The sequence below is a fragment of the Ursus arctos genome, unplaced genomic scaffold (assembly GCF_023065955.2).
Source record: "Ursus arctos isolate Adak ecotype North America unplaced genomic scaffold, UrsArc2.0 scaffold_19, whole genome shotgun sequence".
NCBI lineage: Eukaryota > Metazoa > Chordata > Mammalia > Carnivora > Ursidae > Ursus > Ursus arctos.
The window spans coordinates 21807323-21821030 of NW_026622863.1; the positions used below are offsets into that span (position 1 = coordinate 21807323).

General features: G+C 51.5%; 1 protein-coding gene across 7 annotated transcripts in view; it reads right to left on the reverse strand.

The window, feature by feature from the left end:
- Nucleotides 1–13708, reverse strand: part of TK2 (thymidine kinase 2) — an 80602-nt gene that overhangs the window by 19055 nt on the left and 47839 nt on the right. For 5 of the 7 annotated variants that reach the window (XR_008960093.1, XM_057314167.1, XM_057314165.1 and 2 more), the window contains exons 2-5: nt 10627–10658; nt 7466–7540; nt 4095–4148; nt 1647–1736 (exon numbers count right to left, since the gene is read on the reverse strand). Coding sequence is in view for 6 of the 7 variants with exons in the window: in XM_057314167.1 (XP_057170150.1) it covers nt 1647–1736; nt 4095–4148; nt 7466–7540; nt 10627–10658 (251 nt within the window). In the remaining variant the exon portion in view is untranslated. Of the gene's footprint in view, nt 1–1646; nt 1737–4094; nt 4149–7465; nt 7541–10626; nt 10659–10759; nt 11216–11573; nt 11820–13708 lie in introns of those variants that run through there. The other 2 variants (XM_026494909.4, XM_057314168.1) reach the window with 2 other exon arrangements.

The following is a 13708-nucleotide window of genomic DNA, read 5'->3' on the forward strand; positions in this document are numbered from 1 at the left end:
TTTCTGGAGCCCCGCAAAGATGTGAGACCTTGGTGCCTCCTCACAGGGCTGGCTGGGAACCACTGCAGCCCTGTGGAAACTGGGAAGGACTCTGCCCAACTGGGCACACCCTGCTCTCACTCAGCCTGGCCCATAGCACCCACGGCACCCGGACCAGCCAATCACAGGCACCTTCAAAGCCATAACCCAGGGGGCGCCTGGGTGGCACAGCGGTTAAGCATCTGCCTTTGGCTCAGGGCGTGATCCCGGCGTTATGGGATCGAGCCCCACATCAGGCTCCTCTGCTATGAGCCTGCTTCTTCCTCTCCCACTCCCCCTGCTTGTGTTCCCTCTCTCACTGGCTGTCTCTATCTCTGTCGAATAAATAAATAAAATCTTAAAAAAAAAAAAAAAAAGCCATAACCCAGGAATTGCCTGACTCTCTCCTTGCGTTTATCCGTCCATCCATCCTCCTTTCCATTTTCTCCATTCTCTCCTTAGGACTCTCTGCTGCCCATCTACTACGAGCTCCCCACTCATCCATCTCTCCTTCTGCTCCTCTTTCCTCGTCTGTCCATCTCTCTCTCTCTCTCTGCGTCCTTCATGGGAGATTTCCCTAACTAGAGAAACACACATATGTCCCCTTATATTCAGATCTGTTAGCTACAATTTAGATTTGCAATCGAGTGCCTGCTCAGGGGAAGCAGGGTGGGCAAAGGAGGAAAGTGCCAATCTCAGATGCTCTGACCTGTATCATTTAGATAGATATTTGGGGAAACAGAAATTCATATGGTTCTGCTCCTATCTTTCCATTTTTAGAAGATGCAGATTTGTAGAATGATAGCTCCAGTCACAACCGCCCAGCCCTGGATGGAACCATCCAGCGGAGTGGCTGTGGCAACATCTGCTGTAGGGATCTCCTGCCTCCTTCACAGAGAGCAGCCAAAGCTGGCCTTTCAGGTTGTGCTTTCAATTTTGAGCCACAGGGGCCAATCAGGCTCTCCTCAGCCAGCCTCTTTTCTAAGAGACTCCATCCCTATGCAGAGACCCCGACGGGTCTAAGCAGCATCTCTGTGCCCTGTGATCTGTCCCAACTGGCCCAGGGCTAGACACGGGACCCAAGCGTAGCCAGTCAGATTCTTTCTCCCAAGAATTTGAACCAAGAGCCAGATCTCGTGAAGGTTAGATCAGTGGTCCTCAAACATGCAAGCCAACAAAGCAGGCATTAAAATCACCTGGAGAGCTTGATAAAGCATATATTGCTGGGCCTCGTCTCCAGAACTTTTGCTTCAGCAGGTCTGGGATGGGGCCCGAAACTGTGCATTTCTAACAAGTTCCCAGGAGCTCCTGCTGCTCCAGCTCCAGGCACGCTTGGAGAAGAACTGAGGTAAATAACGTTGAGCCCAGAAGTGGTCAGGTCATGAAGACTTGGGCTCACCGTGGCCTCCCTAGCAATTCTGAGGCTAGCTGAGGTTGCTGTTGGGGGCGCTGGAGGCTGGATTTGGGAGAGCAGCAGGAACAGGAAACCTTGGCCCCAGACACAGAGAAAGCTGAGCAGCGCTCAAGGTCCCGAACAGCTTCCTTGTGAGGTTTCTCTTCCTGGCAATCGTATACCCCCCACGTGAAGAACACTTTCAGAAGGCTGAAGCTGAGCATCTGAAATGTACCTGAGGACGAGTGTGGTGTTCCAGCATGGTGAGCTGCACGTACGTCTGCAGCGTGAGGCCCCATCGACAGGCATCGCGGTACATCAGACCCTGCACAAGGGAGAATGCAGCATTTTACCTCAAAGAGCTCTAGCTGTAGGACTCTGGTCTCTTCAGTCACTGACGGGTTCTCATGAAGCCCACATGGGGCTGCGGTGGGGCCAGGAATGAAACTAACATGGTCTCGAGGCCCTCAGGAGAGAGTGGACAGGCACTGGAGCAGTGCTAGGACAACCAAGGAACAGCTGTGATAGGAGCCTATATAAAGTCCCCAGGGAACACTCATGCAGTCACTTGTGTTTGTGGAGTACCCTGCAGTCACTTCTCCACCCAGCAGTCAACACGCGCCTGTTAAACCTCAGCTTCTCTACTCAGAATCTTCCAGTAGCTTCCCGTTGCGTTCAGAATGAAATCCAAAGCCCTTACCAAGGCCCACAGGGCCCTAGGAAATCACTTCCATCTTCTCTTGTCCTCTAATATCCTTCCTCTGACTCAATGTGCTTCCAACCACAGGAGCCTTCTGAGTGTTCCCCCAAACACCCAAGCATGACCCTACCTCAGGGCCTTTGCATTTGCCGTGCCTTCTAACGGAACACTCTTGCTCCAGATATCTGCACTGCTCACTCCCTCTTATGTGTAAGTCTGTGCTCTGATGTCACCTGAGCAGAGATGCCTTCCCCAACTATCCTACTCAAAAGAGTAGCCCTATGCCCATCATTCTCTCTTGCCTGTACACATAAAACAGACCATGTTCCATATTCCACTTGCTAATTATCTAAAATTCTGCTCTTTTCCACATTTTTGTTTTTGTTTTTTTCTCTTGGTGTTAACAAATGAAATTCTAGTGCTCTGCTTTCACCCTGCAGGTGAAAGAAAATCTGAGACAGGTTAGGAGAAAACGTCCTTCTTGTCTGAAGGCTGCACAAACACCTTCCTGCATCAGAAAGCCGATTTGGATAAAGTGATGAATTGAGACTTTTCACAAAACTGTCAATCTTGCCCTTCTTTCCAGAGTGGAAATGTGTGTCAAAATATCTAATTCTATTCTACTTTGTGTTATAAAACTGTCATTGGAAATGCTCCTTGTACCACGGAGACTCAGACTGCTGAGACTGGGACTGTGTCCTGTGAAATGTCACCTCTGAGCCCTAACGTATGTCTATGACCTAATTGACCCAATAATCCAGCCCTGGTCTCCAGAGAATATGAATGTTTCTTTGTTACGCTCAAATGAGAATGACTGGCATTCCATCTTCTCCCACATGCACAAAGGCAAAACTTTTCATGTCTCTGAGAGTCTTTGCCTTACTGAAATAATATCCTTTTGCCTGGTTGAGAGGCTTTCATAGCTCCTATCGCCACCCGCCAAATCATACGCCAACCTGTCTTGTGCCTCCCTGCACTGGAATATGAAGGCCAAGGGAGGAAGAGCTTTGGGTTGCTTGCTGCCCGTGTCTAGGACAGTGTCTGGCACTGAAAGGCATGCAGTAGAACTGGTACAACGAATGAAGGAGTAAGCACCCACTAAGTGTGTGATAGGACACTATGTTCTAGCAAACAGCTATCAGCCAGGGTAAGGACAGTCCCTGCCACTAGTGGAACTCAGCGCCTACAGAACCACACGAGGAGATGTCAGTGGTGTTGCTGGAAACGAAATGACAGCACCAGCTCCCCTGGTCCTCCGGTCAGACCGAGGTCTGTCATTTGCCAGCAGTAAGATACCGCGGGCAACTTATCTGAGCTGCAGTTCCCTCACTCGAAAACTGAAACTAATCATCTGTCCATCACGGGGCAGGAGCCCAGAAGCAACATCCCTTTCTTCATGTCCCTCTTCCCGGACTCAAACCCCACCCATTTCTTGGAAGCAGCCAGAGCAGAGCCTTCTGCCTGAGGCAGACAGGGGAAGGGACGCAAGCACACCATAGACCCTGCTTGCTAGGCCCACCCTTGGGAAAGCAGACAGGGAGCTTCAGGGTGAGCCAGATTCAGCCGCTGGACATTGGCAAGTGCAAACCCAAATCAGAGGCTTCCCAAGGAACCTGGTTACTTAGAGACAGGTCCTGGGGGTAAAGTCTGGGGAGACCTCGGTTCTAAGGAGGTTTTTCTAGGAGAGGGTAGGGGTAGAATTAGCGGCAGGAAATGGACACCCCTGATAGCCAAGACGGACCACTTGGGATAGTTTGCGACAGCTGACAGGAGTCCCCATGATCTGCAAACGCCCAGCCAGGCCTCAGAGACCCTTGACCTCAGAACGTGAATATGCTGCCATTTTCCATTTGTCCCCTCCCTCTTCTCCACCAGCCCAGGAAGAGCCCAGAAAAGGCCTGTGCAGGGAGGGGGCAGGCTCAGCACCACCATTCCCAGCACTGAGGTAGAAGCTGGCAGTCACGCAGTAGCCAACACACCCACCAGAGGATTATGACCTCGGACATTTCTCCACTTGGGCACTGGCTCCTGTAACACCTGCAAGAAAAGAAAACATCAGAGGTCTGACATTCCTCAGGATGTGGGCCCCGGGGTGGACCGAAAGAGCTGGGCAACCCTCTCTGCGAAGCCACAACTCCACCTGGATGTGGTTTTCTCACATGCCTTCCCAAAGGGACATCACAACAGTGTCTGTCCCTGCATGCAAGTCTACACACATGCCACCTTTCCGGTGGCCTCGGGAGCTCCCCAAGAGCAAGGCAGTTCTCTTGATCTCTCCTCCGTGTGTTCCATCCCAGCCCTGACTGTCCCCACGTCGTTGGGCTGAGCAGACAGGGGAGAGAAAGCAAGAACGAAGCTACTTGCGGCACTTCCGGCTGTCCTGTGAAGCCCAGCTTCCCTGCTTGGGGGCTCCCCCTCCCCTCCTCCCTCTGGTCTCTGCATTGGGCACGCTGACAGCTAAGAGTCACGATGCATTAGTTCACTTCCTAAACTGTGCCAGAGCCTCTCTGGGGTACAGGTATGTGCTGGAAAGGATTTAAGTGGGGCTCTTGGTGCCAAGATTTTGAGAGTACCTGGATCCATCTGGGGACCTGAAAGTGCATGTGAGCAGGGTCTATAGGCCACAGAAGACCAAAGGAAAGCAATGCGTGGGACCCATGAAGAGTAACCTCCCCCCACCTTCCACACCTCTGTGCCTTTGCTCATGCTGTTCCTTCTGCCCAGTATGCCCATGTCACCTCATTTCACATCAACTTCCATGTCATGGAAACTCCTACACATCGTTCAGACTCCAGCTCAAATAGCCCTTCCTCCGTGAATCATCCCCTGCCCCTCCCACGTGCCCTCTCTGTCTGGGTCTTCAGCGCTCTGTTCCTGTCCCGAGTAGCATGTGCTGCTCTGCTCGATCACAGGCAGCCTTGACCTGTGCTCCCTCTGAGGCACTATCATGCAACACTGACTGAGGACTCCCTGTGCCAGGTGCCATGTTAGGCAAGAGCAAAACCACCTCGGTCCCTGCTCTTATGGAACTTTAAACTTGGGGCACCTGGGTGGCTCAATGGGTTGAGAGTCTGACTCTTGGTTTCAGCTCAGGTCATGATCTCAGGGTCCTGGAACTGAGCCCCGCATGGGGCTGTGTGCTCAGCAGGGAGTCTACTCAAGATGCTCACTCACTCTCTCTCTCTCTCTCTCTCCCCCTCTGCCCCTCCCTCTACTCACGTGTGCACACACACTCTCTCCATCTCTCTCTCTAAAATAAATGAACCTTAAAAAAAAAAAAAACTTACTGGGAGAAGCAGACCTTATTCAGATCATCACAGAAATCACATATTTTCAAGCCCCAAGAAGTAGTCTGAAACAAGGATACAGAGGGACCAGAAGAATCCATACCAAGAAGGGTAACCCAGCTGGGGAGGTCTAAGAGCATTGAGCTGAGATCCAAAGGTTAAGTGAGGTCTTCCGAAAGCCAACAAAGCTCTCCATATTCCAGAAGAACCAAACAAGGGTGTGGTCCCCCAAGCCAGCCAGCCAGGGCTGCGATAAGGCTCCACCACACGCAAGCACGGCGACCGTGGCCATTCAGTTACCTCACTAAGCCTCTTTCCTGCTCTGCAACCGAGGTCATTATTGTACCTCCCTCCCAGAGACGACTCTTACAAGGCCAAAATCAATTAGACAACAGAATGAAGCCTCAACACAGTGCCTGGCATATAGCATTATCCCTACTAGGTGCTGACTTTCGTTGCTGTGATTATTTCTGTGGTTGTTTCCTGGCTCCAGGTTCTGACGAGGGAACATTAAGTGCCCCTAAAGTGCCAAGTAGTGTGCCACCACTCAGGACAGGCATGTCAGGAACCCTTAGACCCTTGCCTCTCCAGGTGTGTGACTCACTAGGAGGACGCACAGGACACAGCCTAGAGTGATATTCGCAGCTAAGATTTGTTACAGGGAGAGGCTACAAAAACAAAATTGGCAAAGAGAAAGGGGTGCACAGAGCAAAGTCTGCGGGGAGACCAGGCACAAGGTTCTCAGGAGCCTCTTTCAGGGGAGTCACACAGGAAGTACTGCTCCCCCCGCCCCAGCAGCAAGCTGTGACAACACGGGTGAGGTGGCATCTGCCGGGGAAGCTGGCCTGAGCCCAGAAGTTCAGGGTTTTCATCAGAGTTCAGGCACGTAGGCAGTCTCCGGCCGGCACACGTAAAAATTCCAGACTCCCAGAAAGCAAGCAGGCACAAACAGTTCAGGCAGAGAGAGCCATCTCTATCAGTTAGGAAATGGTGGAACTCTCCCAAAATCTAAGTTCCCACACTCCAGCCAAGGGCCAGCCTTGCACACAAGACGCTCTGAGGACAGCGCTCCTGGGCCTGCAAACTTTTCTGCAAAGCAAGATGAGGGCTACAGAATATTTATTCTTTTTATCAAATCATATGTAAATCTTTTTTAAATTATTTTTATTTATTTATTTATTTGAGAGAGGAAGAGAGAGGAGGAGCAGAGGAAGAGGGACAAGCAGACTCTGTGCCGGGCAAGGAGCCAATGTGGGGCTCAATCCCAGGACCCAGAGATCAGGACCTGAGCCGAAATCAAGAGTCGGATGCTTAACCGACTGTGCCACCTAGGCACCCCTCAAACCATATATATCTTTAATAGAAGTAAAAAGCAAGAAGAGAAAGAAGGAAAGAAAATACCTCTAAACGTATGAAAATAGGAGGATCTATAGTAAAAAGACACAGACACAATTACCCCACTAAACTCTTCCAGAAAGAAGAGGCAGGGTCTTAGTGTAGAGGAACTTCTCAAATATCTGTGAGGTTATTCTGAGTGACTGGGCTGTAAATAAACTAGAAATTATGTTAACTGGCCACCCAGGGTAATATCCCCCAGCTAGGACACGGATATCTCAGATGTAACACTGTAATATTCCAGCCACTCTCAACAGTCTGTAGACCCCTCCTAACCAGACCACAGGGAAGTCTAGACCTACACTGTCCAACACGGTGGCCGTGAGCCACGTGTAGCTCTTACAAACTTCAAATGTGACTAGTCCAAACTGAGATATACCGTAAGTATAAACTACATTCCAGATTTCAAAGACTTGGTATGAAAAACAGTATGCAAAATAGCTCAGTGATGGTTTTTACACTGATTACATGTTGACACGATAACTTTTAGATATAGTATGTCAAATTAGCTATTACTATAATTATTATTATTATTTTAGCAAAACTGTTAGAAATTTCACATTACACATGTGGCTCACATTTTATTTCTATGGGCCATGGCTGGTCTACACCCTCTGTAAGTCACTCCTCGAGCTTTTACAGGTTCTCTCGAACCCAGTATGGAGGCCATACCTCAACTTCTGTTGTGTTGGAGAAGAACTCGAGGCACGTCGTCTTCCCGCTTGCAATGTTGCCCTCAACACAAACCTAACAAAAGACAAATGCACATGAGAACCAACAATCAAGCACATCTAGGGGGAGTATCAGGGAAGACTTTCTAGGGAAGGGCTCAGGTGAACAGCATAAATGATTCAGTCGAAGACCACAATGTGCACACAAAATTCCCTCCACAGGAAATTTCCACAGTCCCACCATGAGCAGTAACAAATGGACTCTCAGCCCTGGTGGCCGGCTCCAGGCCCACCACTGATGGCCACCAGGCCACTGCCCTCCAGGACAGACCCTCCCTTATGTTGCCTCCTAGGCCCACTGCCCACCCCCCAACTCTGCCCTTCCCTAGATCAGTCCCTCAGACTCTTAGGTCCAAGTGTCCTGCCTCCTTAACTGGAGTCTAGTGGCTTTGAGGCTGGGAAGCATGTATACGGTCTATAGTACGTCACTCACTGCTTTACCCAGAAAGACATGGGCTGCAAAGTATTCGGACAGGAGAGGACTTGGTGGAGCCCCTTGCTGCAGGACAGGCCATAAGATGGGTAACGTATATTGGTACCACATTCAACCTTGCCACCTTAGCAGTGGCTCCTAACATTTTCACAGAAGAGAAAAACGAGGCTTGTGGAAGGGGATAAAGCAGAGAGGACAGTTTAAACCCATACTCTGCTCACACTAACTGCACTGGGCGAGTGGGCTCAGCCATCAGGGCACAGTGACCTTTAAACCCAGACCGGAGGCACCCAGAGAAACGTGAGCCATGCATATGACTTGCCCAAGACGCTGGGCCTGGCCAAGGAAAGAGATGGATTCCCACGTAGGCCTGGCAGACCCTTTTCATGACCCCAGGGCAGCCTCAGTCACACCCCATATAAAACAGGGGGTCACAGTAGGCCATCTCACCTTGCTCCGCCCACTATAAACTCTACCAGTCAGCCGTGAAGGTTTCCTCCCGCCTTGATCCTAATGGGTATCCAGGAGACCAATCACACTTCCAGCAGATGCCAGGCCCCCCTCCAATTTTGGGGCCCCACCAGCTTACTCCCTCAGAATGCAAAACTGCAAAATAAATCTAACGGAGGGCACAAAAGGCAGATCCAATCAGGGCCCTAATGGATTTGATGTTTTACTGCTGCTCTTTAAAGGAAACCACTTTTTTCTCTTCCTAGAAAATGAAGAGGAGCTCAACCTGGACATTGTTCTGCATAGACTTTGTTTCTTTCCTGTTCACTGCAGGAAACATTGTTTAGATGACACCTTCTTCCAGAAGTTCCTGTTCCTATTCTGTGATGGTGATTGACTTCCCGGTTGCAGCTCAGCACAGACATTCCCTAACTACCATCCCGTGTGACGTCCCCTGGGTACTTCAATTCGTCACCTCAAAACCCCTACATACAGCTTCTCTTCTGTTCCAGTCCTCGGGAAAGGCTGCACCATCCACCCCTCAACACCCTGGGTGTCTCCAGCCCGCACCCAGCAACTCAGCGACTCCTCCGGGCCCTGCTTCCCACTCATCTGCGTAAGCTGGCCTGTCCCCCTGGCCCCCAGTTAAGGCCTCTACCCCACGTGGCTGGAAAAGCCTCCCCAATGGCCTCTGTGCCTTCCAGTCTGGCCCAGCAGTGCCCCTCAACCCCACCCACGGTCCACCACCATCTTTTCCCGAGAGGCAAACCACATCACATCCGGTCCAGTCTTTCAGTGGCTCCAGGTGTTGGGACCTGTCTCCAGTCCCTCCTCACCAGCTCCCTGGGGACTGGCCTGAGCCTTGGGCCTGCAGTTCTCTTCCCTCTATGACTCATATTTGTGGCTCCCTCTGCTCCAACACTCCTTCCTCCCCTTTTCCTTCATCTCCCAGGAGACTTCAAAGCTCCCCAAGGTTCCCCTCAGTCACTGTCCTCTGGAGGCCCTGCCCCCTACTCATAGCCCCCAGAATCACTGCTGTTCCGGGTCCACCACGGTCCTATTTATTGCCGTCTCCCCCATCAGACCAGGGACTCACTAATAACAGGGACTATTTGGTCCCCAGGAATTTAGAGGATTTGAATGCTTAAGAGCAGCCTTGGGCCGAAATGCACACTCCATACCACTTCTGATGGACCTCCTGCGAGCCTGAAAGCACCCAGGATAGGCCTGGCTCACATCAGCGCCAGCTCGATCATTAATAGCACAATAATGCATCAATTCCCAACCAACTCAACATAATACCCCTTCTCCTTCTGCAGTGCCTATCATCAGAACCCACCCCACCTCTCATTTCCATAAAGCCAAGTGTTTCAATCACCAATCCTCTCTGTGTGACTTTACTCCTTCCTAAGCCCTCTCCATCACTCCCAAATACCCCATGGGGCTTGCCCACCCTTTCTGCCCTCTGTAGATCCCAGCCAAGGTATTCCCACCACCACCCACCAAACCACTCCCTTCTGAGCCACAGAAGCTACCGACTTCTAGCTTCCTCAAGGAACTGAGCCTCTGGATTGACGGTGACCAAAATGTTGGTCCCCACCCCAGCCAGCTAAAGGCTCCAACATCCCCATGAACATGAATAGTTTGGCCCTCTTTGACCTTCAACCTCACACCAGCCCCAGTCCCACACCATGGCTGGCATCTCAAAGTCACTACACTGGCTGAAGCCGTGTCTGTGGACCCCCATGGATTCTCTCTGATACCCCCACCCACCCACTAATCTCAGCAATGGAGGGCAGGGGGTGGCTGTGAGCAGACCTTTTTCTCACAGCCAGGCTGCCACCCACTAACCCAAGGTGAAACCAACCTTCCCCACACAGATGAGCACTTTTCAAATCCTTTTGTAATCATTCATCAAGCTGACAGTCCAAATCTACCTAAAGACTTTGAATATACATATGCTCCTACCTGTGTAGGCTCTTGATAAGGACACAGCAGAACCTGGTAACAGGTGTCCTCTGGGAAGGGGGTCTGAGGCCCAGCGGTGGAGATAGACTTACTCATCCCTGGAGATCCTCTTATTTTTTTGTTTTTTACTATGTGCACATATTCCTTCACTCCCCTCAGCTCTCCCCCCCCCATATATAATCCTCCCACTCTATTTATATATATATATATATAATCCCACACTGGTGAGTGCACATAAAACAGGGACTTACCACTGATTTTTTCTCTTTTTCATTTTCTCTATCTACAAAAGAAATGAAATCAATTTTTAAAGTCAGTTTTAAGTAATTCACTCTTCTTTGTCCAATTTTTGGAAACCACCACAAAAATAATGTTTATGCTTACTCCCTGGCCTAAAAATGTCTTCCAGTGACATCAGAGTCCCTCCACGGGTGGATGGAGGCAGACCCACCACTGCCGTCTACCTCCATGTGACACTGTGCAGCTTCTGCCTGGGTCCTGTTGGCACCTTTGGGCCCCAACTGTGCTCGGCTTTTTTTTTCCCCCGCTTAGTATATCACACTTTCCATTTTCCACCCATTTCATATTTATGATCCTCACAGATGGGTCCAGCAAGTTAAAACACAGGGTAGCCTCCACTGGCACCCCGTGGCTAAGAGTGGGCAGCGGGCATGGATTTCGGCCCAGGGCTGACACCCTCGACCCACCCACCACACAGGTTGGGTACTGCCACCCAACAGCCCGAAGACCGCTGTAACTGAGCTATTATGATGGTGATTCCCATTTCTGAAAGGGCAAGTGTCCACTCCTAGTGGGAGGAGGAAGGCTCCGAGACTAAAGCACCCACCGCCAGCTGGGTACTGGTTAACTGCAGCTCCAGGCCTCTGTCTCTGTCTCCCCCCAGGCCATGAGAATCGGACCTAGAGCGGGGCCGGGACGGGAGCAGCCCCCGTTCGCGGGGGTGGGAGGGTCTTTCTGCTCTCCTGAGGGATCCCCACGGCCCCACCCGTTCGTGACCCCCTGGCGTCAGGGGCAGCTGACAACGACCGCCATCGCCCCTCCACGGCCCCGCAGCCGCGCCGGGACAAAATCCCTGCGCCTAGTAGTTTCGGGTTCAGGCCGGAGGGTGAGGAGGGAGACAGGCGGCCGCTGAGCGCCAGGCGCGGGCCGCCAGAGATAGAACAGAGAGACGCGTTACCGCGAGGCCAGGCCCGGCGCTGCGCCCCCCGCGTCCCCGGGGCGGGGCTCCCAGGCCCCTCGCGCCGCAGCGCCCGGGCGACGCAGCTCCACAGCGGCCGCAGCAGCATTGCCGGGAGGGCGGATCCGACAGCCGGGCTTTCTTCCTGCGCGAGTCAGCGCGAGCGCAGCGGACCGCCTCCATCCCCGCGCCAGGCGCCAGGGCGCCTGCTGGGGCCGGGCTCTTAAAGAGACCTTGTCGCATTTCACCCTCTCTCCGAGAGGGGAAACAGTTCAAGGCGAGGACTGAGCCGGTTGCAGCCAGGAAATCTTCCCGCTAACGGGACGCTGGCGGAATGAACGCCGACTTGGCAAGGTTTGGGGGATGGATGGCCAACAATACCCGCAACTGGTTGGTTAATTATTGGAGATTACTTAATTGAGCACGTGTTCTATACAGGCACCTGGCACACACTTAGGGTGTCATTTATTCTTCCCAACAACCCTGCAAGTGGATATTGTCACTCCCATAATCCTAGCTGAGCTGATCCTCCGAAACTTAGATAACTTGTTTAAATTGATCAGAAGCATTCATCAAGGGGTGAAGCTGAAATTCAGGCCATCTATCTTGCCTCACAGCCGGCACTCTTTCCTTTGACATTTCCAGGGTCTAGACTGTACATGTACTAGATGCCTCAAGAAAGTATTAAAACAGCAACAACAAAAAACAAAACAAAAACACAGAAAAAACCACAAGGACCCAAAATGGAGTTGCTTATGCTAAGCCCCATCTCACCAAACCCAGACTTAATTGTTTTGACTTTCCCAGAAATGGAACCTTAGGCCGGTCCATCAGGAATAGCCTAGGCAATCAATACTAGTTAGGTAATCTGCTTGATAGACTCCTGCCATCCCCTAAAGCAAACTAACCTTGCAACAAACACCTAGGTTCTTTGCCAGTGTAATATCCTTGTTCCTGCTTCCTTTTGCCTATAAAAGTTTTTCATTTTGTACAGCTCCTTGGAGCTCCTTCCTATCTGCTAGAATGGATGCTGCCCAAATCAAATAAATTTTTGCTCAAACTCTTAAAATGTTTAATATACCTCAATTTATCTTTTAACAAAGGCGCAACCAATATTCCAACTGAAAGACAACTGGGGGCGGGAAGGAAGCCTGTAAATCTCACCCATAGTCAGGTAGCAAAAATTTAGCCCAGGTGTGAGGTAGGTGGGGTATGTATTACTCAACAGGCCCAGGCCATGAAACCTAAGCTGCTGCGCTAAGAACTCTGTGGGCATGCCCATTCTAGGGCTTGGGGGGAGGGGTTTCCTACCTCTCCAAGGAGTACAAGATGCTAGCAGTCACCTGCAAGACAGAGAAGAGGAAGTCATTTGCAGGAGGGTCCACGGAGTCTCTAGATCTGCTACCAGAAAGCCACAACCCCATCTGCTGCTTTCTGTATTCTCTGCCACAGACCCTGGATTATCTGCCACAAACACGTCTTCCATAAACTTCAGGATTAAGTTCAATATTTTTCTGATTTGGGATGAGGCTCTTGGATCAGACTGATCCCCTGGGGGCAGGGGCAGGGGCAGGTTATGAGGCCCAGGCCGTTAATTCAGTCTGCACATATTCCACATCTACTATGTGCCAGACCCTGGGAACCCTGCAGGGAGAGAAGCAGACACAGGCAGGTCCCTGCTTTTCTGCAATTTATATTCCTAAGATATATCAACAAGATATATAAATGCAGTGAAGAGAGGGTGATGGTGGCTGCTCTAGACGGGGTGCCCAAGGGAAATCCTCTCTAAGGAGTTTGTATTTGAGATGCTCATAGTCCGGGGTAGCCCTGCAGCCATTCCTGAACACCCCCCCCACCCAAACTTTCCCTGACAGGAAAGCCCCTACGGAGAGCTAAAGAGCAGTTGTCCTTGGTGCCGGGCGGGGCGGCGCTAAGAGGGGACGGCCTGCGTGCCCCCCGCCCCCCGCTGGGTCCGCAGAAAGGCAGCAAGCGAACCACAACAGCCCGCAAAGCGAGCATGGCGAGCAGCTGCCCTCCCCGCCTCAGGCGCATGCGCATGAGCGCGAGCGCGAGCAAGGACGTGCGCGAGCGCGAGCAAGGACGTGCGCGAGCGCGAGCAAGGACGTGCGCGAGCG